General features: G+C 54.7%; 1 protein-coding gene across 1 annotated transcript in view; it reads right to left on the bottom strand.

The window, feature by feature from the left end:
* LOC139385837 (teneurin transmembrane protein 4) overlaps positions 1–27,500 on the bottom strand; it is a 523,395-nt gene that overhangs the window by 169,829 nt on the left and 326,066 nt on the right. The window contains exon 21 of the mRNA XM_071131087.1: positions 1,777–1,920. Coding sequence (XP_070987188.1) covers positions 1,777–1,920 — 144 coding nt within the window. The remainder of the gene's footprint in view (positions 1–1,776; positions 1,921–27,500) is intronic.

The following is a 27,500-nucleotide window of genomic DNA, read 5'->3' as shown; positions in this document are numbered from 1 at the left end:
GGCAGTATTGTGTGTTTATAGTGACTGTGCTGAAGTATCAGGGTACAGGTCTAGTAGAGAGGCAGTATGGTGTGTTTATAGTGACTGTGTTGAAGTATCAGGGTACAGGTCTAGTAGAGAGGCAGTATGGTGTGTTTATAGTGACTGTGTTGAAGTATCAGGGTACAGGTCTAGTAGAGAGGCAGTATGGTGTGTTTATACTGACTGTGTTGAAGTATCAGGGTACAGGTCTAGTAGAGAGGCAGTATGGTGTGTTTGTAGTGACTGTGTTGAAGTATCAGGGTACAGGTCTAGTAGAGAGGCAGTATGGTGTGTTTGTAGTGACTGTGTTGAAGTATCAGGGTGCAGGTCTAGTAGAGCGGCAGTATGGTGTGTTTATAGTGACTGTGTTGAAGTATCAGGGTACAGGTCTAGTAGAGAGGCAGTATGGTGTGTTTATAGTGACTGTGTTGAAGTATCAGGGTACAGGTCTAGTAGAGAGGCAGTATGGTGTGTTTATAGTGACTGTGTTGAAGTATCAGGGTACAGGTCTAGTAGAGAGGCAGTATGGTGTGTTTATAGTGACTGTGTTGAAGTATCAGGGTACAGGTCTAGTAGAGAGGCAGTATGGTGTGTTTATAGTGACTGTGTTGAAGTATCAGGGTACAGGTCTAGTAGAGAGGCAGTATGGTGTGTTTATAGTGACTGTGTTGAAGTATCAGGGTACAGGTCTAGTAGAGCGGCAGTATGGTGTGTTTATAGTGACTGTGTTGAAGTATCAGGGTACAGGTCTAGTAGAGATGCAGTATGGTGTGTTTATAGTGACTGTGTTGAAGTATCAGGGTACAGGTCTAGTAGAGAGGCAGTATGGTGTGTTTATACTGACTGTGTTGAAGTATCAGGGTACAGGTCTAGTAGAGATGCAGTATGGTGTGTTTATAGTGACTGTGTTGAAGTATCAGGGTACAGGTCTAGTAGAGAGGCAGTATGGTGTGTTTATAGTGACTGTGTTGAAGTATCAGGGTACAGGTCTAGTAGAGAGGCAGTATGGTGTGTTTATAGTGACTGTGTTGAAGTATCAGGGTACAGGTCTAGTAGAGAGGCAGTATGGTGTGTTTATAGTGACTGTGTTGAAGTATCAGGGTACAGGTCTAGTAGAGAGGCAGTATGGTGTGTTTATAGTGACTGTGTTGAAGTATCAGGGTACAGGTCTAGTAGAGAGGCAGTATGGTGTGTTTATAGTGACTGTGTTGAAGTATCAGGGTACAGGTCTAGTAGAGAGGCAGTATGGTGTGTTTATAGTGACTGTGTTGAAGTATCAGGGTACAGGTCTAGTAGAGAGGCAGTATGGTGTGTTTATAGTGACTGTGTTGAAGTATCAGGGTACAGGTCTAGTAGAGAGGCAGTAGGGTGTGTTTATAGTGACTGTGTTGAAGTATCAGGGTACAGGTCTAGTAGAGAGGCAGTATGGTGTGTTTATAGTGACTGTGTTGAAGTATCAGGGTACAGGTCTAGTAGAGAGGCAGTATGGTGTGTTTATAGTGACTGTGTTGAAGTATCAGGGTACAGGTCTAGTAGAGAGGCAGTATGGTGTGTATGTGTATGATATAATGTGTAATTAATGAGCAGAATGTCTTCTGACAGGCGTAATGGTGTAACTCCTATACCACACTAACTCAAGGCAAACAGAGGATGGGTAAACAGTGGCGCTCCTTCACAAAAGCCATATGTCCCCCCAAAATGGATGAAGAGGACTTTGCAGAGCGTACGAGAGAGAGAGAGGATTGGTCTACTCACCACTCTGAATGTTGAGAGCGTGGTGTTTGTTCAGGGCCCAGCCTCCGAGGTTAGAAGCTGTGATCTCATATCCCTGTAGAATAGCTGTTCTCTTCTCCCACAGGATCAGGTCTGGACATGACTCATATTCATAACCTACTGACACTAGAGAGAGAGAGGACAGATAGTTAGTTACTATATAACCCACTGACACTAGAGAGAGAGAGGACAGGTGATTAGTTACTACATAACCCACTGGCACTAGAGAGAGAGAGTACAGATAGTTAGTTACTATATAACCCACTGACACTAGAGAGAGAGAGGACAGGTGATTAGTTACTCTGAATAAGACCAGGTAAAAATAGATTCAGAAATATCTTTATTGTTCCATTACTGATTAACAACATACATACAAGTAGAACAACACAATCAACCAATCAACCGTAATTCAATCAATAAATCAACCGTAATTCAATCAACCAATCAACCAATCAACCGTAATTCAATCAACCAATCAACCAATCAACCGTAATTCAATCAATAAATCAACCGTAATTCAATCAACCAATCAACCAATCAACCGTAATTCAATCAACCAATCAACCAATCAACCGTAATTCAATCAATCAATCAACCGTAATTCAATCAATCAATCAACCGTAATTCAATCAATCAAACAATCTTTCCATCAATTTTTTACATTTTTATTTATTTATTTATTTAACTTTATTTAACAAATTCTTATTTACAATGAAGGCCTACCCCCAGCCAAACACGGATGACGCTGGGCCAATTGAGCGCTGCCCTATGGGACAGCCTGGATTTGAAACAGGGACTGCAGTGACGCCTCTTGCACTGAGATGCAGTGTCTTAGACCCCTGCTCCACTCTGGAGCCCCCCACATAGCACTGAGATGCGGTGTCTTAGACCCGTGCTCCACTCTGGAGACCCCACATAGCACTGAGATGCAGTGTCTTAGACCCCTGCTCCACTCTGGAGCCCCCCACATAGCACTGAGATGCAGTGTCTTAGACCCCTGCTCCACTCTGGAGTCCCCCACATAGCACTGAGATGCAGTGTCTTAGACCCCTGCTCCACTCTGGAGCCCACCACATAGCACTGAGATGCAGTGTCTTAGACCCCTGCTCCACTCTGGAGACCCCACATAGCACTGAGATGCAGTGTCTTAGACCCCTGCTCCACTCTGTAGCCCCCCACATAGCACTGAGATGCAGTGTCTTAGACCCCTGCTCCACTCTGGAGCCCCCATATAGCACTGAGATGTAGTGTCTTAGACCCCTGCTCCACTCTGGAGACCCCACATAGCACTGAGATGCAGTGTCTTAGACCCCTGCTCCACTCTGGAGACACCACATAGCACTGAGATGCAGTGTCTTAGACCCCTGCTCCACTCTGGAGCCCCCCACATAGCACTGAGATGCAGTGTCTTGGACCCCTGCTCCACTCTGTAGCCCCCCACATAGCACTGAGATGCAGTGTCTTAGACCCCTGCTCCAATCTGGAGACCACACATAGCACTGAGATGCAGTGCCTTAGACCCCTGCTCCACTCTGGAACCCCCCACATAGCACTGAGATGCAGTGTCTTAGACCCCTGCTCCACTCTGGAGACACCACATAGCACTGAGATGCAGTGTCTTAGACCCCTGCTCCACTCTGGAGCCCCCCACATAGCACTGAGATGCAGTGTCTTAGACCCCTGCTCCACTCTGGAGACACCACATAGTACTGAGATGCAGTGTCTTAGACCCCTGCTCCACTCTGGAACCCCCCACATAGCACTGAGATGCAGTGTCTTAGACCCCTGCTCCACTCTGGAACCCCCCGCATAGCACTGAGATGCAGTGTCTTAGACCCCTGCTCCACTCTGGAGCCCCCCATATAGCACTGAGATGCAGTGTCTTAGACCCCTGCTCCACTCAGGAGTCCCCCACATAGCACTGAGATGCAGTGTCTTAGACCCCTGCTCCACTCTGGAACCCCCCACATAGCACTGAGATGCAGTGTCTTAGACTCCTGCTCCACTCTGGAGACACCACATAGCACTGAGATGTAGTGTCTTAGACCCCTGCTCCACTCTGGAGCCCCCTACATAGCACTGAGATGAAGTGTCTTAGACCCCTGCTCCACTCTGGAGCCCTCCACATAGCACTGAGATGCAGTGTCTTAGACCCCTGCTCCACTCTGGAGACCCCGCATAGCACTGAGATGAAGTGTCTTAGACCCCTGCTCCACTCTGGAGCCCCCCATATAGCACTGAGATGCAGTGTCTTAGACCCCTGCTCCACTCAGGAGTCCCCCACATAGCACTGAGATGCAGTGTCTTAGACCCCTGCTCCACTCTGGAGACACCACATAGCACTGAGATGCAGTGTCTTAGACCCCTGCTCCACTCTGGAACACCCCACATAGCACTGAGATGCAGTGTCTTAGACTCCTGCTCCACTCTGGAGACACCACATAGCACTGAGATGCAGTGTCTTAGACCCCTGCTCCACTCTGGAGCCCCCCACATAGCACTGAGATGCAGTGTCTTAGACCCCTGCTCCACTCTGGAGACACCACATAGTACTGTGATGCAGTGTCTTAGACCCCTGCTCCACTCTGGAACCCCCCACATAGCACTGAGATGTAGTGTCTTAGACCCCTGCTCCACTCTGGAGCCCCCTACATAGCACTGAGATGAAGTGTCTTAGACCCCTGCTCCACTCTGGAGCCCTCCACATAGCACTGAGATGCAGTGTCTTAGACCCCTGCTCCACTCTGGAGACCCCACATAGCACTGAGATGCAGTGTCTTAGACCCCTGCTCCACTCTGGAGACCCCCACATAGCACTGAGATGCAGTGTCTTAGACCCCTGCTCCACTCTGGAGACCCCACATAGCACTGAGATGCAGTGTCTTAGACCCCTGCTCCACTCTGGAGACCCCACATAGCACTGAGATGCAGTGTCTTAGACCCCTGCTCCACTCTGGAGCCCCCCATATAGCACTGAGATGCAGTGTCTTAGACCCCTGCTCCACTCTGGAGACCACACATAGCACTGAGATGCAGTGTCTTAGACCCCTGCTCCACTCTGGAGACACCACATAGCACTGAGATGCAGTGTATTAGACCCCTGCTCCACTCTGGAGACACCACATAGCACTGAGATGCAGTGTCTTAGACCCCTGCTCCACTCTGGAGCCCCCCATATAGCACTGAGATGCAGTGTCTTAGACCCCTGCTACACTCTGGAGCCCCCCACATAGCACTGAGATGCAGTGTCTTAGACCCCTGCTCCACTCTGGAGACCCCACATAGCACTGAGATGCAGTGTCTTAGACCCCTGCTCCACTCAGGAGCCCCCCACATAGCACTGAGATGCAGTGGCTTAGACCCCTGCTCCACTCTTGAGCCCCCCACATAGCACTGAGATGCAGTGTCTTAGACCCCTGCTCCACTCTGGAGACCCCACTTAGCACTGACATGCAGTGTCTTAGACCCCTGCTCCACTCTGGAGCCCCCCCCATATAGCACTGAGATGCAGTGCCTTAGACCCCTGCTCCACACTGTAGCCACCCATATAGCACTGAGATGCAGTGTCTTAGACCCCTGCTCCACTCTGGAACCCCCCCCCCTCCCCCATATAGCACTGAGATGCAGTGTCTTAGACCCCTGCTCCACTCTGGAGCCCCCATATAGCACTGAGATGCAGTGTCTTAGACCCCTGCTCCACTCTGGAACCCCCCCCCATATAGCACTGAGATGCAGTGTCTTAGACCCCTGCTCCACTCTGGTGCCCCCCATATAGCACTGAGATGCAGTGTCTTAGACCCCTGCTCCACTCTGGAGCCCCCCATATAGCACTGAAATGCAGTGTCTTAGACCCCTGCTCCACTCAGGAGCCCCCCACATAGCACTGAGATGCAGTGTCTTAGACCCCTGCTCCACTCTGGAGCCCCCCACATAGCACTGAGATGCAGTGTCTTAGACCCCTGCTCCACTCTGGAGCCCCCCACATAGCACTGAGATGCAGTGTCTTAGACCCCTGCTCCACTCTGGAGACCCCCCACATAGCACTGAGATGCAGTGTCTTAGACCCCTGCTCCACTCTGGAGATCCCACATAGCACTGAGATGCAGTGTCTTAGACCCCTGCTCCACTCAGGAGCCCCCCACATAGCACTGAGATGCAGTGGCTTAGACCCCTGCTCCACTCTTGAGCCCCCCACATAGCACTGAGATGCAGTGTCTTAGACCCCTGCTCCACTCTGGAGACCCCACATAGCACTGAGATGCAGTGTCTTAGACCCCTGCTCACTCTGTAGCCCCCCATATAGCACTGAGATGCAGTGTCTTAGACCCCTGCTCCACTCTGGTGCCCCCCATATAGCACTGAGATGCAGTGTATTAGACCCCTGCTTCACTCTGGAGCCCCCCACATAGCACTGAGATGCAGTGCCTTAGACCCCTGCTCCACTCTGTAGCCCCTCATATAGCACTGAGATGCAGTGTCTTAGACCCCTGCTCCACTCTGGAACCCCCCCCCCATATAGCACTGAGATGCAGTGTCTTAGACCCCTGCTCCACTCTGGAACCCCCCCACATAGCACTGAGATGCAGTGTCTTAGACCCTGCTCCACTCTGGAGCCCCCCATATAGCACTGAGATGCAGTGTCTTAGACCCCTGCTCCACTCTGGAGCCCCCCACATAGCACTGAGATGCAGTGTCTTAGACCCCTGCTCCACTCTGGAGACCCCACATAGCACTGAGATGCAGTGTCTTAGACCCCTGCTCCACTCTGGAGACCCCACATAGCACTGAGATGCAGTGTCTTAGACCCCTGCTCCACTCTGGAGCCCCCCATATAGCACTGAGATGCAGTGTCTTAGACCCCTGCTCCACTCTGGAGACCACACATAGCACTGAGATGCAGTGTCTTAGACCCCTGCTCCACTCTGGAGACACCACATAGCACTGAGATGCAGTGTATTAGACCCCTGCTCCACTCTGGAGACACCACATAGCACTGAGATGCAGTGTCTTAGACCCCTGCTCCACTCTGGAGCCCCCCATATAGTACTGAGATGCAGTGTCTTAGACCCCTGCTCCACTCTGGAACCCCCCACATAGCACTGAGATGCAGTGTCTTAGACCCCTGCTCCACTCTGGAGCCCCCCATATAGCACTGAGATGCAGTGTCTTAGACCCCTGCTCCACTCAGGAGTCCCCCACATAGCACTGAGATGCAGTGTCTTAGACCCCTGCTCCACTCTGGAGACACCACATAGCACTGAGATGCAGTGTCTTAGACCCCTGCTCCACTCTGGAGCCCCCCACATAGCACTGAGATGCAGTGTCTTAGACCCCTGCTCCACTCTGGAGACACCACATAGTACTGAGATGCAGTGTCTTAGACCCCTGCTCCACTCTGGAACCCCCCACATAGCACTGAGATGCAGTGTCTTAGACCCCTGCTCCACTCTGGAGCCCCCTACATAGCACTGAGATGCAGTGTCTTAGACCCCTGCTCCACTCTGGAGCCCCCCACATAGCACTGAGATGCAGTGTCTTAGACCCCTGCTCCACTCTGGAGACCCCACATAGCACTGAGATGCAGTGTCTTAGACCCCTGCTCCACTCTGGAGCCCTCCACATAGCACTGAGATGCAGTGTCTTAGACCCCTGCTCCACTCTGGAGACCCCACATAGCACTGAGATGCAGTGTCTTAGACCCCTGCTCACTCTGTAGCCCCCCATATAGCACTGAGATGCAGTGTCTTAGACCCCTGCTCCACTCTGGTGCCCCCCATATAGCACTGAGATGCAGTGTCTTAGACCCCTGCTCCACTCTGGAACCCCCCCACATAGCACTGAGATGCAGTGTCTTAGACCCTGCTCCACTCTGGAGCCCCCCATATAGCACTGAGATGCAGTGTCTTAGACCCCTGCTCCACTCTGGAGCCCCCCACATAGCACTGAGATGCAGTGTCTTAGACCCCTGCTCCACTCTGGAGACCCCACATAGCACTGAGATGCAGTGTCTTAGACCCCTGCTCCACTCTGGAGACCCCACATAGCACTGAGATGCAGTGTCTTAGACCCCTGCTCCACTCTGGAGCCCCCCATATAGCACTGAGATGCAGTGTCTTAGACCCCTGCTCCACTCTGGAGACCACACATAGCACTGAGATGCAGTGTCTTAGACCCCTGCTCCACTCTGGAGACACCACATAGCACTGAGATGCAGTGTATTAGACCCCTGCTCCACTCTGGAGACACCACATAGCACTGAGATGCAGTGTCTTAGACCCCTGCTCCACTCTGGAGCCCCCCATATAGTACTGAGATGCAGTGTCTTAGACCCCTGCTCCACTCTGGAACCCCCCACATAGCACTGAGATGCAGTGTCTTAGACCCCTGCTCCACTCTGGAGCCCCCCATATAGCACTGAGATGCAGTGTCTTAGACCCCTGCTCCACTCAGGAGTCCCCCACATAGCACTGAGATGCAGTGTCTTAGACCCCTGCTCCACTCTGGAGACACCACATAGCACTGAGATGCAGTGTCTTAGACCCCTGCTCCACTCTGGAGCCCCCCACATAGCACTGAGATGCAGTGTCTTAGACCCCTGCTCCACTCTGGAGACACCACATAGTACTGAGATGCAGTGTCTTAGACCCCTGCTCCACTCTGGAACCCCCCACATAGCACTGAGATGCAGTGTCTTAGACCCCTGCTCCACTCTGGAGCCCCTTACATAGCACTGAGATGCAGTGTCTTAGACCCCTGCTCCACTCTGGAGCCCCCCACATAGCACTGAGATGCAGTGTCTTAGACCCCTGCTCCACTCTGGAGACCCCACATAGCACTGAGATGCAGTGTCTTAGACCCCTGCTCCACTCTGGAGCCCTCCACATAGCACTGAGATGCAGTGTCTTAGACCCCTGCTCCACTCTGGAGACCCCACATAGCACTGAGATGCAGTGTCTTAGACCCCTGCTCACTCTGTAGCCCCCCATATAGCACTGAGATGCAGTGTCTTAGACCCCTGCTCCACTCTGGTGCCCCCCATATAGCACTGAGATGCAGTGTATTAGACCCCTGCTCCACTCTGGAGCCCCCCACATAGCACTGAGATGCAGTGCCTTAGACCCCTGCTCCACTCTGTAGCCCCCCATATAGCACTGAGATGCAGTGTCTTAGACCCCTGCTCCACTCTGGAACCCCCCCCCCCCCATATAGCACTGAGATGCAGTGTCTTAGACCCCTGCTCCACTCTGGAGACCCCACATAGCACTGAGATGCAGTGTCTTAGACCCCTGCTCACTCTGTAGCCCCCCATATAGCACTGAGATGCAGTGTCTTAGACCCCTGCTCCACTCTGGTGCCCCCCATATAGCACTGAGATGCAGTGTATTAGACCCCTGCTTCACTCTGGAGCCCCCCACATAGCACTGAGATGCAGTGCCTTAGACCCCTGCTCCACTCTGTAGCCCCTCATATAGCACTGAGATGCAGTGTCTTAGACCCCTGCTCCACTCTGGAACCCTGCCCCCATATAGCACTGAGATGCAGTGTCTTAGACCCCTGCTCCACTCTGGAACCCCCCCACATAGCACTGAGATGCAGTGTCTTAGACCCCTGCTCCACTCTGGAGCCCCCCATATAGCACTGAGATGCAGTGTCTTAGACCCCTGCTCCACTCTGGAGCCCCCCACATAGCACTGAGATGCAGTGTCTTAGACCCCTGCTCCACTCTGGAGACCCCACATAGCACTGAGATGCAGTGTCTTAGACCCCTGCTCCACTCTGGAGACCCCACATAGCACTGAGATGCAGTGTCTTAGACCCCTGCTCCACTCTGGAGCCCCCCATATAGCACTGAGATGCAGTGTCTTAGACCCCTGCTCCACTCTGGAGACCACACATAGCACTGAGATGCAGTGTCTTAGACCCCTGCTCCACTCTGGAGACACCACATAGCACTGAGATGCAGTGTATTAGACCCCTGCTCCACTCTGGAGACACCACATAGCACTGAGATGCAGTGTCTTAGACCCCTGCTCCACTCTGGAGCCCCCCATATAGTACTGAGATGCAGTGTCTTAGACCCCTGCTCCACTCTGGAACCCCCCACATAGCACTGAGATGCAGTGTCTTAGACCCCTGCTCCACTCTGGAGCCCCCCATATAGCACTGAGATGCAGTGTCTTAGACCCCTGCTCCACTCTGGAGACCCCACATAGCACTGAGATGCAGTGTCTTAGACCCCTGCTCCACTCTGGAGCCCCCCATATAGCACTGAGATGCAGTGTCTTAGACCCCTGCTCCACTCTGGAGACCACACATAGCACTGAGATGCAGTGTCTTAGACCCCTGCTCCACTCTGGAGACACCACATAGCACTGAGATGCAGTGTATTAGACCCCTGCTCCACTCTGGAGACACCACATAGCACTGAGATGCAGTGTCTTAGACCCCTGCTCCACTCTGGAGCCCCCCATATAGTACTGAGATGCAGTGTCTTAGACCCCTGCTCCACTCTGGAACCCCCCACATAGCACTGAGATGCAGTGTCTTAGACCCCTGCTCCACTCTGGAGCCCCCCATATAGCACTGAGATGCAGTGTCTTAGACCCCTGCTCCACTCAGGAGTCCCCCACATAGCACTGAGATGCAGTGTCTTAGACCCCTGCTCCACTCTGGAGACACCACATAGCACTGAGATGCAGTGTCTTAGACCCCTGCTCCACTCTGGAGCCCCCCACATAGCACTGAGATGCAGTGTCTTAGACCCCTGCTCCACTCTGGAGACACCACATAGTACTGAGATGCAGTGTCTTAGACCCCTGCTCCACTCTGGAACCCCCCACATAGCACTGAGATGCAGTGTCTTAGACCCCTGCTCCACTCTGGAGCCCCCTACATAGCACTGAGATGCAGTGTCTTAGACCCCTGCTCCACTCTGGAGCCCCCCACATAGCACTGAGATGCAGTGTCTTAGACCCCTGCTCCACTCTGGAGACCCCACATAGCACTGAGATGCAGTGTCTTAGACCCCTGCTCCACTCTGGAGCCCTCCACATAGCACTGAGATGCAGTGTCTTAGACCCCTGCTCCACTCTGGAGACCCCACATAGCACTGAGATGCAGTGTCTTAGACCCCTGCTCACTCTGTAGCCCCCCATATAGCACTGAGATGCAGTGTCTTAGACCCCTGCTCCACTCTGGTGCCCCCCATATAGCACTGAGATGCAGTGTATTAGACCCCTGCTCCACTCTGGAGCCCCCCACATAGCACTGAGATGCAGTGCCTTAGACCCCTGCTCCACTCTGTAGCCCCCCATATAGCACTGAGATGCAGTGTCTTAGACCCCTGCTCCACTCTGGAACCCCCCCCCCCCATATAGCACTGAGATGCAGTGTCTTAGACCCCTGCTCCACTCTGGAGACCCCACATAGCACTGAGATGCAGTGTCTTAGACCCCTGCTCACTCTGTAGCCCCCCATATAGCACTGAGATGCAGTGTCTTAGACCCCTGCTCCACTCTGGTGCCCCCCATATAGCACTGAGATGCAGTGTATTAGACCCCTGCTTCACTCTGGAGCCCCCCACATAGCACTGAGATGCAGTGCCTTAGACCCCTGCTCCACTCTGTAGCCCCTCATATAGCACTGAGATGCAGTGTCTTAGACCCCTGCTCCACTCTGGAACCCTGCCCCCATATAGCACTGAGATGCAGTGTCTTAGACCCCTGCTCCACTCTGGAACCCCCCCACATAGCACTGAGATGCAGTGTCTTAGACCCCTGCTCCACTCTGGAGCCCCCCACATAGCACTGAGATGCAGTGTCTTAGACCCCTGCTCCACTCTGGAGACCCCGCATAGCACTGAGATGCAGTGTCTTAGACCCCTGCTCCACTCTGGAGACCCCACATAGCACTGAGATGCAGTGTCTTAGACCCCTGCTCCACTCTGGAGCCCCCCATATAGCACTGAGATGCAGTGTCTTAGACCCCTGCTCCACTCTGGAGACACCACATAGCACTGAGATGCAGTGTATTAGATCCCTGCTCCACTCTGGAGACACCACATAGCACTGAGATGCAGTGTCTTAGACCCCTGCTCCACTCTGGAGCCCCCCATATAGTACTGAGATGCAGTGTCTTAGACCCCTGCTCCACTCTGGAACCCCCCACATAGCACTGAGATGCAGTGTCTTAGACCCCTGCTCCACTCTGGAGCCCCCCATATAGCACTGAGATGCAGTGTCTTAGACCCCTGCTCCACTCAGGAGTCCCCCACATAGCACTGAGATGCAGTGTCTTAGACCCCTGCTCCACTCTGGAGACACCACATAGCACTGAGATGCAGTGTCTTAGACCCCTGCTCCACTCTGGAGCCCCCCACATAGCACTGAGATGCAGTGTCTTAGACCCCTGCTCCACTCTGGAGACACCACATAGTACTGAGATGCAGTGTCTTAGACCCCTGCTCCACTCTGGAACCCCCCACATAGCACTGAGATGCAGTGTCTTAGACCCCTGCTCCACTCTGGAGCCCCCTACATAGCACTGAGATGCAGTGTCTTAGACCCCTGCTCCACTCTGGAGCCCCCCACATAGCACTGAGATGCAGTGTCTTAGACCCCTGCTCCACTCTGGAGACCCCACATAGCACTGAGATGCAGTGTCTTAGACCCCTGCTCCACTCTGGAGCCCTCCACATAGCACTGAGATGCAGTGTCTTAGACCCCTGCTCCACTCTGGAGACCCCACATAGCACTGAGATGCAGTGTCTTAGACCCCTGCTCACTCTGTAGCCCCCCATATAGCACTGAGATGCAGTGTCTTAGACCCCTGCTCCACTCTGGTGCCCCCCATATAGCACTGAGATGCAGTGTATTAGACCCCTGCTCCACTCTGGAGCCCCCCACATAGCACTGAGATGCAGTGCCTTAGACCCCTGCTCCACTCTGTAGCCCCCCATATAGCACTGAGATGCAGTGTCTTAGACCCCTGCTCCACTCTGGAACCCCCCCCCCCCCATATAGCACTGAGATGCAGTGTCTTAGACCCCTGCTCCACTCTGGAACCCCCCCACATAGCACTGAGATGCAGTGTCTTAGACCCCTGCTCCACTCTGGAGCCCCCCACATAGCACTGAGATGCAGTGTCTTAGACCCCTGCTCCACTCTGGAGCCCCCCATATAGCACTGAGATGCAGTGTCTTAGACCCCTGCTCCACTCTGGAGCCCCCCACATAGCACTGAGATGCAGTGTCTTAGACCCCTGCTCCACTCTGGAGACCCCACATAGCACTGAGATGCAGTGTCTTAGACCCCTGCTCCACTCTGGAGACCCCACATAGCACTGAGATGCAGTGTCTTAGACCCCTGCTCCACTCTGGAGCCCCCCATATAGCACTGAGATGCAGTGTCTTAGACCCCTGCTCCACTCTGGAGACCACACATAGCACTGAGATGCAGTGTCTTAGACCCCTGCTCCACTCTGGAGACACCACATAGCACTGAGATGCAGTGTATTAGACCCCTGCTCCACTCTGGAGACACCACATAGCACTGAGATGCAGTGTCTTAGACCCCTGCTCCACTCTGGAGCCCCCCATATAGTACTGAGATGCAGTGTCTTAGACCCCTGCTCCACTCTGGAACCCCCCACATAGCACTGAGATGCAGTGTCTTAGACCCCTGCTCCACTCTGGAGCCCCCCATATAGCACTGAGATGCAGTGTCTTAGACCCCTGCTCCACTCAGGAGTCCCCCACATAGCACTGAGATGCAGTGTCTTAGACCCCTGCTCCACTCTGGAGACACCACATAGCACTGAGATGCAGTGTCTTAGACCCCTGCTCCACTCTGGAGCCCCCCACATAGCACTGAGATGCAGTGTCTTAGACCCCTGCTCCACTCTGGAGACACCACATAGTACTGAGATGCAGTGTCTTAGACCCCTGCTCCACTCTGGAGACCCCACATAGCACTGAGATGCAGTGTCTTAGACCCCTGCTCCACTCTGGAGACCCCACATAGCACTGAGATGCAGTGTCTTAGACCCCTGCTCCACTCTGGAACCCCCCACATAGCACTGAGATGCAGTGTCTTAGACCCCTGCTCCACTCTGGAGCCCCCTACATAGCACTGAGATGCAGTGTCTTAGACCCCTGCTCCACTCTGGAGCCCCCCACATAGCACTGAGATGCAGTGTCTTAGACCCCTGCTCCACTCTGGAGACCCCACATAGCACTGAGATGCAGTGTCTTAGACCCCTGCTCCACTCTGGAGACACCACATAGCACTGAGATGCAGTGTATTAGACCCCTGCTCCACTCTGGAGACACCACATAGCACTGAGATGCAGTGTCTTAGACCCCTGCTCCACTCTGGAGCCCCCCATATAGTACTGAGATGCAGTGTCTTAGACCCCTGCTCCACTCTGGAGACCCCACATAGCACTGAGATGCAGTGTCTTAGACCCCTGCTCCACTCTGGAACCCCCCCACATAGCACTGAGATGCAGTGTCTAGACCCCTGCTCCACTCTGGAGCCCCCCACATAGCACTGAGATGCAGTGTCTTAGACCCCTGCTCCACTCTGGAGCCCCCCATATAGCACTGAGATGCAGTGTCTTAGACCCCTGCTCCACTCTGGAGCCCCCCACATAGCACTGAGATGCAGTGTCTTAGACCCCTGCTCCACTCTGGAGACCCCACATAGCACTGAGATGCAGTGTCTTAGACCCCTGCTCCACTCTGGAGACCCCACATAGCACTGAGATGCAGTGTCTTAGACCCCTGCTCCACTCTGGAGCAACCCATATAGCACTGAGATGCAGTGTCTTAGACCCCTGCTCCACTCTGGAGACCACACATAGCACTGAGATGCAGTGTCTTAGACCCCTGCTCCACTCTGGAGACACCACATAGCACTGAGATGCAGTGTATTAGACCCCTGCTCCACTCTGGAGACACCACATAGCACTGAGATGCAGTGTCTTAGACCCCTGCTCCACTCTGGAGCCCCCCATATAGTACTGAGATGCAGTGTCTTAGACCCCTGCTCCACTCTGGAACCCCCCACATAGCACTGAGATGCAGTGTCTTAGACCCCTGCTCCACTCTGGAGCCCCCCATATAGCACTGAGATGCAGTGTCTTAGACCCCTGCTCCACTCAGGAGTCCCCCACATAGCACTGAGATGCAGTGTCTTAGACCCCTGCTCCACTCTGGAGACACCACATAGCACTGAGATGCAGTGTCTTAGACCCCTGCTCCACTCTGGAGCCCCCCACATAGCACTGAGATGCAGTGTCTTAGACCCCTGCTCCACTCTGGAGACACCACATAGTACTGAGATGCAGTGTCTTAGACCCCTGCTCCACTCTGGAGACCCCACATAGCACTGAGATGCAGTGTCTTAGACCCCTGCTCCACTCTGGAGACCCCACATAGCACTGAGATGCAGTGTCTTAGACCCCTGCTCCACTCTGGAACCCCCCACATAGCACTGAGATGCAGTGTCTTAGACCCCTGCTCCACTCTGGAGCCCCCTACATAGCACTGAGATGCAGTGTCTTAGACCCCTGCTCCACTCTGGAGCCCCCCACATAGCACTGAGATGCAGTGTCTTAGACCCCTGCTCCACTCTGGAGACCCCACATAGCACTGAGATGCAGTGTCTTAGACCCCTGCTCCACTCTGGTGCCCCCCATATAGCACTGAGATGCAGTGTATTAGACCCCTGCTTCACTCTGGAGCCCCCCACATAGCACTGAGATGCAGTGCCTTAGACCCCTGCTCCACTCTGTAGCCCCTCATATAGCACTGAGATGCAGTGTCTTAGACCCCTGCTCCACTCTGGAACCCTGCCCCCATATAGCACTGAGATGCAGTGTCTTAGACCCCTGCTCCCCTCTGGAACCCCCCCACATAGCACTGAGATGCAGTGTCTTAGACCCCTGCTCCACTCTGGAGCCCCCCACATAGCACTGAGATGCAGTGTCTTAGACCCCTGCTCCACTCTGGAGACCCCACATAGCACTGAGATGCAGTGTCTTAGACCCCTGCTCCACTCTGGAGACCCCACATAGCACTGAGATGCAGTGTCTTAGACCCCTGCTCCACTCTGGAGCCCCCCATATAGCACTGAGATGCAGTGTCTTAGACCCCTGCTCCACTCTGGAGACACCACATAGCACTGAGATGCAGTGTATTAGATCCCTGCTCCACTCTGGAGACACCACATAGCACTGAGATGCAGTGTCTTAGACCCCTGCTCCACTCTGGAGCCCCCCATATAGTACTGAGATGCAGTGTCTTAGACCCCTGCTCCACTCTGGAACCCCCCACATAGCACTGAGATGCAGTGTCTTAGACCCCTGCTCCACTCTGGAGCCCCCCATATAGCACTGAGATGCAGTGTCTTAGACCCCTGCTCCACTCAGGAGTCCCCCACATAGCACTGAGATGCAGTGTCTTAGACCCCTGCTCCACTCTGGAGACACCACATAGCACTGAGATGCAGTGTCTTAGACCCCTGCTCCACTCTGGAGCCCCCCACATAGCACTGAGATGCAGTGTCTTAGACCCCTGCTCCACTCTGGAGACACCACATAGTACTGAGATGCAGTGTCTTAGACCCCTGCTCCACTCTGGAACCCCCCACATAGCACTGAGATGCAGTGTCTTAGACCCCTGCTCCACTCTGGAGCCCCCTACATAGCACTGAGATGCAGTGTCTTAGACCCCTGCTCCACTCTGGAGCCCCCCACATAGCACTGAGATGCAGTGTCTTAGACCCCTGCTCCACTCTGGAGACCCCACATAGCACTGAGATGCAGTGTCTTAGACCCCTGCTCCACTCTGGAGCCCTCCACATAGCACTGAGATGCAGTGTCTTAGACCCCTGCTCCACTCTGGAGACCCCACATAGCACTGAGATGCAGTGTCTTAGACCCCTGCTCACTCTGTAGCCCCCCATATAGCACTGAGATGCAGTGTCTTAGACCCCTGCTCCACTCTGGTGCCCCCCATATAGCACTGAGATGCAGTGTATTAGACCCCTGCTCCACTCTGGAGCCCCCCACATAGCACTGAGATGCAGTGCCTTAGACCCCTGCTCCACTCTGTAGCCCCCCATATAGCACTGAGATGCAGTGTCTTAGACCCCTGCTCCACTCTGGAACCCCCCCCCCCATATAGCACTGAGATGCAGTGTCTTAGACCCCTGCTCCACTCTGGAACCCCCCCACATAGCACTGAGATGCAGTGTCTTAGACCCCTGCTCCACTCTGGAGCCCCCCACATAGCACTGAGATGCAGTGTCTTAGACCCCTGCTCCACTCTGGAGCCCCCCATATAGCACTGAGATGCAGTGTCTTAGACCCCTGCTCCACTCTGGAGCCCCCCACATAGCACTGAGATGCAGTGTCTTAGACCCCTGCTCCACTCTGGAGACCCCACATAGCACTGAGATGCAGTGTCTTAGACCCCTGCTCCACTCTGGAGACCCCACATAGCACTGAGATGCAGTGTCTTAGACCCCTGCTCCACTCTGGAGCCCCCCATATAGCACTGAGATGCAGTGTCTTAGACCCCTGCTCCACTCTGGAGACCACACATAGCACTGAGATGCAGTGTCTTAGACCCCTGCTCCACTCTGGAGACACCACATAGCACTGAGATGCAGTGTATTAGACCCCTGCTCCACTCTGGAGACACCACATAGCACTGAGATGCAGTGTCTTAGACCCCTGCTCCACTCTGGAGCCCCCCATATAGTACTGAGATGCAGTGTCTTAGACCCCTGCTCCACTCTGGAACCCCCCACATAGCACTGAGATGCAGTGTCTTAGACCCCTGCTCCACTCTGGAGCCCCCCATATAGCACTGAGATGCAGTGTCTTAGACCCCTGCTCCACTCAGGAGTCCCCCACATAGCACTGAGATGCAGTGTCTTAGACCCCTGCTCCACTCTGGAGACACCACATAGCACTGAGATGCAGTGTCTTAGACCCCTGCTCCACTCTGGAGCCCCCCACATAGCACTGAGATGCAGTGTCTTAGACCCCTGCTCCACTCTGGAGACACCACATAGTACTGAGATGCAGTGTCTTAGACCCCTGCTCCACTCTGGAGACCCCACATAGCACTGAGATGCAGTGTCTTAGACCCCTGCTCCACTCTGGAGACCCCACATAGCACTGAGATGCAGTGTCTTAGACCCCTGCTCCACTCTGGAACCCCCCACATAGCACTGAGATGCAGTGTCTTAGACCCCTGCTCCACTCTGGAGCCCCCTACATAGCACTGAGATGCAGTGTCTTAGACCCCTGCTCCACTCTGGAGCCCCCCACATAGCACTGAGATGCAGTGTCTTAGACCCCTGCTCCACTCTGGAGACCCCACATAGCACTGAGATGCAGTGTCTTAGACCCCTGCTCCACTCTGGAGCCCCCCACATAGCACTGAGATGCAGTGTCTTAGACCCCTGCTCCACTCTGGAGCCCCCTACATAGCACTGAGATGCAGTGTCTTAGACCCCTGCTCCACTCTGGAGCCCCCCACATAGCACTGAGATGCAGTGTCTTAGACCCCTGCTCCACTCTGGAGACCCCACATAGCACTGAGATGCAGTGTCTTAGACCCCTGCTCCACTCTGGAGCCCTCCACATAGCACTGAGATGCAGTGTCTTAGACCCCTGCTCCACTCTGGAGACCCCACATAGCACTGAGATGCAGTGTCTTAGACCCCTGCTCACTCTGTAGCCCCCCATATAGCACTGAGATGCAGTGTCTTAGACCCCTGCTCCACTCTGGTGCCCCCCACATAGCACTGAGATGCAGTGTATTAGACCCCTGCTCCACTCTGTAGCCCCCCATATAGCACTGAGATGCAGTGTCTTAGACCCCTGCTCCACTCTGGAACCCCCCCCCCCCATATTGCACTGAGATGCAGTGTCTTAGACCCCTGCTCCACTCTGGAGACCCCACATAGCACTGAGATGCAGTGTCTTAGACCCCTGCTCACTCTGTAGCCCCCCATATAGCACTGAGATGCAGTGTCTTAGACCCCTGCTCCACTCTGGTGCCCCCCATATAGCACTGAGATGCAGTGTATTAGACCCCTGCTTCACTCTGGAGCCCCCCACATAGCACTGAGATGCAGTGCCTTAGACCCCTGCTCCACTCTGTAGCCCCTCATATAGCACTGAGATGCAGTGTCTTAGACCCCTGCTCCACTCTGGAACCCTGCCCCCATATAGCACTGAGATGCAGTGTCTTAGACCCCTGCTCCACTCTGGAACCCCCCCACATAGCACTGAGATGCAGTGTCTTAGACCCCTGCTCCACTCTGGAGCCCCCCATATAGCACTGAGATGCAGTGTCTTAGACCCCTGCTCCACTCTGGAGCCCCCCACATAGCACTGAGATGCAGTGTCTTAGACCCCTGCTCCACTCTGGAGACCCCACATAGCACTGAGATGCAGTGTCTTAGACCCCTGCTCCACTCTGGAGACCCCACATAGCACTGAGATGCAGTGTCTTAGACCCCTGCTCCACTCTGGAGCCCCCCATATAGCACTGAGATGCAGTGTCTTAGACCCCTGCTCCACTCTGGAGACCACACATAGCACTGAGATGCAGTGTCTTAGACCCCTGCTCCACTCTGGAGACACCACATAGCACTGAGATGCAGTGTATTAGACCCCTGCTCCACTCTGGAGACACCACATAGCACTGAGATGCAGTGTCTTAGACCCCTGCTCCACTCTGGAGCCCCCCATATAGTACTGAGATGCAGTGTCTTAGACCCCTGCTCCACTCTGGAACCCCCCACATAGCACTGAGATGCAGTGTCTTAGACCCCTGCTCCACTCTGGAGCCCCCCATATAGCACTGAGATGCAGTGTCTTAGACCCCTGCTCCACTCTGGAGCCCCCCACATAGCACTGAGATGCAGTGTCTTAGACCCCTGCTCCACTCTGGAGACCCCACATAGCACTGAGATGCAGTGTCTTAGACCCCTGCTCCACTCTGGAGACACCACATAGCACTGAGATGCAGTGTCTTAGACCCCTGCTCCACTCTGGAGCCCCCCACATAGCACTGAGATGAAGTGTCTTAGACCCCTGCTCCACTCTGGAGACACCACATAGTACTGAGATGCAGTGTCTTAGACCCCTGCTCCACTCTGGAACCCCCCACATAGCACTGAGATGCAGTGTCTTAGACCCCTGCTCCACTCTGGAGCCCCCTACATAGCACTGAAATGCAGTGTCTTAGACCCCTGCTCCACTCTGGAGCCCCCCACATAGCACTGAGATGCAGTGTCTTAGACCCCTGCTCCACTCTGGAGACCCCACATAGCACTGAGATGCAGTGTCTTAGACCCCTGCTCCACTCTGGAGCCCTCCACATAGCACTGAGATGCAGTGTCTTAGACCCCTGCTCCACTCTGGAGACCCCACATAGCACTGAGATGCAGTGTCTTAGACCCCTGCTCACTCTGTAGCCCCCCATATAGCACTGAGATGCAGTGTCTTAGACCCCTGCTCCACTCTGGTGCCCCCCATATAGCACTGAGATGCAGTGTATTAGACCCCTGCTCCACTCTGGAGCCCCCCACATAGCACTGAGATGCAGTGCCTTAGACCCCTGCTACACTCTGTAGCCCCCCATATAGCACTGAGATGCAGTGTCTTAGACCCCTGCTCCACTCTGGAACCCCCCCCCATATAGCACTGAGATGCAGTGTCTTAGACCCCTGCTACACTCTGGAACCCCCCCACATAGCACTGAGATGCAGTGTCTTAGACCCCTGCTCCACTCTGGAGCCCCCCACATAGCACTGAGATGCAGTGTCTTAGACCCCTGCTCCACTCTGGAGCCCCCCATATAGCACTGAGATGCAGTGTCTTAGACCCCTGCTCCACTCTGGAGCCCCCCACATAGCACTGAGATGCAGTGTCTTAGACCCCTGCTCCACTCTGGAGACCCCACATAGCACTGAGATGCAGTGTCTTAGACCCCTGCTCCACTCTGGAGACCCCACATAGCACTGAGATGCAGTGTCTTAGACCCCTGCTCCACTCTGGAGCCCCCCATATAGCACTGAGATGCAGTGTCTTAGACCCCTGCTCCACTCTGGAGACCACACATAGCACTGAGATGCAGTGTCTTAGACCCCTGCTCCACTCTGGAGACACCACATAGCACTGAGATGCAGTGTATTAGACCCCTGCTCCACTCTGGAGACACCACATAGCACTGAGATGCAGTGTCTTAGACCCCTGCTCCACTCTGGAGCCCCCCATATAGTACTGAGATGCAGTGTCTTAGACCCCTGCTCCACTCTGGAACCCCCCACATAGCACTGAGATGCAGTGTCTTAGACCCCTGCTCCACTCTGGAGCCCCCCATATAGCACTGAGATGCAGTGTCTTAGACCCCTGCTCCACTCAGGAGTCCCCCACATAGCACTGAGATGCAGTGTCTTAGACCCCTGCTCCACTCTGGAGACACCACATAGCACTGAGATGCAGTGTCTTAGACCCCTGCTCCACTCTGGAGCCCCCCACATAGCATTGAGATGCAGTGTCTTAGACCCCTGCTCCACTCTGGAGACACCACATAGTACTGAGATGCAGTGTCTTAGACCCCTGCTCCACTCTGGAGACCCCACATAGCACTGAGATGCAGTGTCTTAGACCCCTGCTCCACTCTGGAGACCCCACATAGCACTGAGATGCAGTGTCTTAGACCCCTGCTCCACTCTGGAACCCCCCACATAGCACTGAGATGCAGTGTCTTAGACCCCTGCTCCACTCTGGAGCCCCCTACATAGCACTGAGATGCAGTGTCTTAGACCCCTGCTCCACTCTGGAGCCCCCCACATAGCACTGAGATGCAGTGTCTTAGACCCCTGCTCCACTCTGGAGACCCCACATAGCACTGAGATGCAGTGTCTTAGACCCCTGCTCCACTCTGGAGCCCCCCACATAGCACTGAGATGCAGTGTCTTAGACCCCTGCTCCACTCTGGAGACCCCACATAGCACTGAGATGCAGTGTCTTAGACCCCTGCTCCACTCTGGAGACCCCACATAGCACTGAGATGCAGTGTCTTAGACCCCTGCTCCACTCTGGAGCCCCCCACATAGCACTGAGATGCAGTGTCTTAGACCCCTGCTCCACTCTGGAGACCCCACATAGCACTGAGATGCAGTGTCTTAGACCCCTGCTCCACTCTGGAGACCCCACATAGCACTAAGATGCAGTGTCTTGGACCCCTGCTCACTCTGTAGCCCCCCACATAGCACTGAGATGCAGTGTCTTAGACCCCTGCTCCACTCTGTAGCCCCCCATATAGCACTGAGATGCAGTGTCTTAGACCCCTGCTCCACTCTGGACCCCCCCCCCCCCCATATAGCACTGAGATGCAGTGTCTTAGACCCCTGCTCCACTCTGGAGCCCCCATATAGCACTGAGGTGCAGTGTCTTAGACCCCTGCTCCACTCTGGAACCCCCCCCCCCCCCATATAGCACTGAGATGCAGTGTCTTAGACCCCTGCTCCACTCTGGAGCCCCCCACATAGCACTGAGATGCAGTGTCTTAGACCCCTGCTCCACTCTGGAGCCCCCCATATAGCACTGAGATGCAGTGTCTTAGACCCCTGCTCCACTCAGGAGCCCCCCACATAGCACTGAGATGCAGTGTCTTAGACCCCTGCTCCACTCTGGACCCCACACATAGCACTGAGATGCAGTGTCTTAGACCCCTGCTCCACTCTGGAGCCCCCCATATAGCACTGAGATTCAGTGTCTTAGACCCCTGCTCCACTCTGGAACCCCCCACATAGCACTGAGATGCAGTGTCTTAGACCCCTGCTACACTCTGGAGCCCCCCACATAGCACTGAGATGCAGTGTCTTAGACCCCTGCTCCACTCTGGAGACCCCACATAGCACTGAGATGCAGTGTCTTAGACCCCTGCTCCACTCAGGAGCCCCCTAAATAGCACTGAGATGCAGTGGCTTAGACCCCTGCTCCACTCTTGAGCCCCCCACATAGCACTGAGATGCAGTGTCTTAGACCCCTGCTCCACTCTGGAGACCCCACTTAGCACTGACATGCAGTGTCTTAGACCCCTGCTCCACTCTGGAGCCCCCCCATATAGCACTGAGATGCAGTGCCTTAGACCCTTGCTCCACACTGTAGCCACCCATATAGCACTGAGATGCAGTGTCTTAGACCCCTGCTCCACTCTGGAACCCCCCATATAGCACTGAGATGCAGTGTCTTAGACCCCTGCTCCACTCTGGAGCCCCCATATAGCACTGAGATGCAGTGTCTTAGACCCCTGCTCCACTCTGGAGACCCCACATAGCACTGAGATGCAGTGTCTTAGACCCCTGCTCCACTCTGGAACCCCCCACATAGCACTGAGATGCAGTGTCTTAGACCCCTGCTCCACTCTGGAGCCCCCTACATAGCACTGAGATGCAGTGTCTTAGACCCCTGCTCCACTCTGGAGCCCCCCACATAGCACTGAGATGCAGTGTCTTAGACCCCTGCTCCACTCTGGAGACCCCACATAGCACTGAGATGCAGTGTCTTAGACCCCTGCTCCACTCTGGAGCCCCCCACATAGCACTGAGATGCAGTGTCTTAGACCCCTGCTCCACTCTGGAGACCCCACATAGCACTGAGATGCAGTGTCTTAGACCCCTGCTCCACTCTGGAGACCCCACATAGCACTGAGATGCAGTGTCTTAGACCCCTGCTCCACTCTGGAGCCCCCCACATAGCACTGAGATGCAGTGTCTTAGACCCCTGCTCCACTCTGGAGACCCCACATAGCACTGAGATGCAGTGTCTTAGACCCCTGCTCCACTCTGGAGACCCCACATAGCACTAAGATGCAGTGTCTTGGACCCCTGCTCACTCTGTAGCCCCCCATATAGCACTGAGATGCAGTGTCTTAGACCCTTGCTCCACTTAGGAGCCCCCCACATAGCACTGAGATGCAGTGTCTTAGACCCCTGCTCCACTCTGGAGCCCCCCCCCCCCCATATAGCACTGAGATGCAGTGCCTTAGACCCCTGCTCCACTCTGTAGCCCCCCATATAGCACTGAGATGCAGTGTCTTAGACCCCTGCTCCACTCTGGACCCCCCCCCCCCATATAGCACTGAGATGCAGTGTCTTAGACCCCTGCTCCACTCTGGAGACACCACATAGCACTGAGATGCAGTGTCTTAGACCCCTGCTACACTCTGGAGCCCCCCACATAGCACTGAGATGCAGTGTCTTAGACCCCTGCTCCACTCTGGAGACCCCACATAGCACTGAGATGCAGTGTCTTAGACCCCTGCTCCACTCAGGAGCCCCCCACATAGCACTGAGATGCAGTGGCTTAGACCCCTGCTCCACTCTTGAGCCCCCCACATAGCACTGAGATGCAGTGTCTTAGACCCCTGCTCCACTCTGGAGACCCCACTTAGCACTGACATGCAGTGTCTTAGACCCCTGCTCCACTCTGGAGCCCCCCCATATAGCACTGAGATGCAGTGCCTTAGACCCTTGCTCCACACTGTAGCCACCCATATAGCACTGAGATGCAGTGTCTTAGACCCCTGCTCCACTCTGGAACCCCCCATATAGCACTGAGATGCAGTGTCTTAGACCCCTGCTCCACTCTGGAGCCCCCATATAGCACTGAGATGCAGTGTCTTAGACCCCTGCTCCACTCTGGAGACCCCACATAGCACTGAGATGCAGTGTCTTAGACCCCTGCTCCACTCTGGAACCCCCCACATAGCACTGAGATGCAGTGTCTTAGACCCCTGCTCCACTCTGGAACCCCCCATATAGCACTGAGATGCAGTGTCTTAGACCCCTGCTCCACTCTGGAGCCCCCATATAGCACTGAGATGCAGTGTCTTAGACCCCTGCTCCACTCTGGAGACCCCACATAGCACTGAGATGCAGTGTCTTAGACCCCTGCTCCACTCTGGAACCCCCCACATAGCACTGAGATGCAGTGTCTTAGACCCCTGCTCCACTCTGGAGCCCCCTACATAGCACTGAGATGCAGTGTCTTAGACCCCTGCTCCACTCTGGAGCCCCCCACATAGCACTGAGATGCAGTGTCTTAGACCCCTGCTCCACTCTGGAGACCCCACATAGCACTGAGATGCAGTGTCTTAGACCCCTGCTCCACTCTGGAGCCCCCCACATAGCACTGAGATGCAGTGTCTTAGACCCCTGCTCCACTCTGGAGACCCCACATAGCACTGAGATGCAGTGTCTTAGACCCCTGCTCCACTCTGGAGACCCCACATAGCACTGAGATGCAGTGTCTTAGACCCCTGCTCCACTCTGGAGCCCCCCACATAGCACTGAGATGCAGTGTCTTAGACCCCTGCTCCACTCTGGAGACCCCACATAGCACTGAGATGCAGTGTCTTAGACCCCTGCTCCACTCTGGAGACCCCACATAGCACTAAGATGCAGTGTCTTGGACCCCTGCTCACTCTGTAGCCCCCCATATAGCACTGAGATGCAGTGTCTTAGACCCTTGCTCCACTTAGGAGCCCCCCACATAGCACTGAGATGCAGTGTCTTAGACCCCTGCTCCACTCTGGAGCCCCCCCCCCCATATAGCACTGAGATGCAGTGCCTTAGACCCCTGCTCCACTCTGTAGCCCCCCATATAGCACTGAGATGCAGTGTCTTAGACCCCTGCTCCACTCTGGACCCCCCCCCCCCATATAGCACTGAGATGCAGTGTCTTAGACCCCTGCTCCACTCTGGAGACACCACATAGCACTGAGATGCAGTGTCTTAGACCCCTGCTACACTCTGGAGCCCCCCACATAGCACTGAGATGCAGTGTCTTAGACCCCTGCTCCACTCTGGAGACCCCACATAGCACTGAGATGCAGTGTCTTAGACCCCTGCTCCACTCAGGAGCCCCCCACATAGCACTGAGATGCAGTGGCTTAGACCCCTGCTCCACTCTTGAGCCCCCCACATAGCACTGAGATGCAGTGTCTTAGACCCCTGCTCCACTCTGGAGACCCCACTTAGCACTGACATGCAGTGTCTTAGACCCCTGCTCCACTCTGGAGCCCCCCCATATAGCACTGAGATGCAGTGCCTTAGACCCTTGCTCCACACTGTAGCCACCCATATAGCACTGAGATGCAGTGTCTTAGACCCCTGCTCCACTCTGGAACCCCCCATATAGCACTGAGATGCAGTGTCTTAGACCCCTGCTCCACTCTGGAGCCCCCATATAGCACTGAGATGCAGTGTCTTAGACCCCTGCTCCACTCTGGAGACCCCACATAGCACCGAGATGCAGTGTCTTAGACCCCTGCTCCACTCTGGAACCCCCCACATAGCACTGAGATGCAGTGTCTTAGACCCCTGCTCCACTCTGGAGCCCCCTACATAGCACTGAGATGCAGTGTCTTAGACCCCTGCTCCACTCTGGAGCCCCCCACATAGCACTGAGATGCAGTGTCTTAGATCCCTGCTCCACTCTGGAGACCCCACATAGCACTGAGATGCAGTGTCTTAGACCCCTGCTCCACTCTGGAGCCCCCCACATAGCACTGAGATGCAGTGTCTTAGACCCTTGCTCCACTTAGGAGCCCCCCACATAGCACTGAGATGCAGTGTCTTAGACCCCTGCTCCACTCTGGAGCCCCCCCCCCCATATAGCACTGAGATGCAGTGCCTTAGACCCCTGCTCCACTCTGTAGCCCCCCATATAGCACTGAGATGCAGTGTCTTAGACCCCTGCTCCACTCTGGACCCCCCCCCCCCCATATAGCACTGAGATGCAGTGTCTTAGACCCCTGCTCCACTCTGGAGCCCCCATATAGCACTGAGGTGCAGTGTCTTAGACCCCTGCTCCACTCTGGAACCCCCCCCCCCCCATATAGCACTGAGATGCAGTGTCTTAGACCCCTGCTCCACTCTGGAGCCCCCCACATAGCACTGAGATGCAGTGTCTTAGACCCCTGCTCCACTCTGGAGCCCCCCATATAGCACTGAGATGCAGTGTCTTAGACCCCTGCTCCACTCAGGAGCCCCCCACATAGCACTGAGATGCAGTGTCTTAGACCCCTACTCCACTCTGGACCCCACACATAGCACTGAGATGCAGTGTCTTAGACCCCTGCTCCACTCTGGAGCCCCCCATATAGCACTGAGATGCAGTGTCTTAGACCCCTGCTCCACTCTGGAACCCCCCACATAGCACTGAGATGCAGTGTCTTAGACCCCTGCTACACTCTGGAGCCCCCCACATAGCACTGAGATGCAGTGTCTTAGACCCCTGCTCCACTCTGGAGACCCCACATAGCACTGAGATGCAGTGTCTTAGACCCCTGCTCCACTCAGGAGCCCCCCACATAGCACTGAGATGCAGTGGCTTAGACCCCTGCTCCACTCTTGAGCCCCCCACATAGCACTGAGATGCAGTGTCTTAGACCCCTGCTCCACTCTGGAGACCCCACTTAGCACTGACATGCAGTGTCTTAGACCCCTGCTCCACTCTGGAGCCCCCCCATATAGCACTGAGATGCAGTGCCTTAGACCCTTGCTCCACACTGTAGCCACCCATATAGCACTGAGATGCAGTGTCTTAGACCCCTGCTCCACTCTGGAACCCCCCATATAGCACTGAGATGCAGTGTCTTAGACCCC

This window comes from Oncorhynchus clarkii, chromosome 27 (assembly GCF_045791955.1).
Source record: "Oncorhynchus clarkii lewisi isolate Uvic-CL-2024 chromosome 27, UVic_Ocla_1.0, whole genome shotgun sequence".
NCBI lineage: Eukaryota > Metazoa > Chordata > Actinopteri > Salmoniformes > Salmonidae > Oncorhynchus > Oncorhynchus clarkii.
Note: the sequence above shows the minus strand (reverse complement) of the source record. Positions and strands in the feature narration are given on the sequence as shown.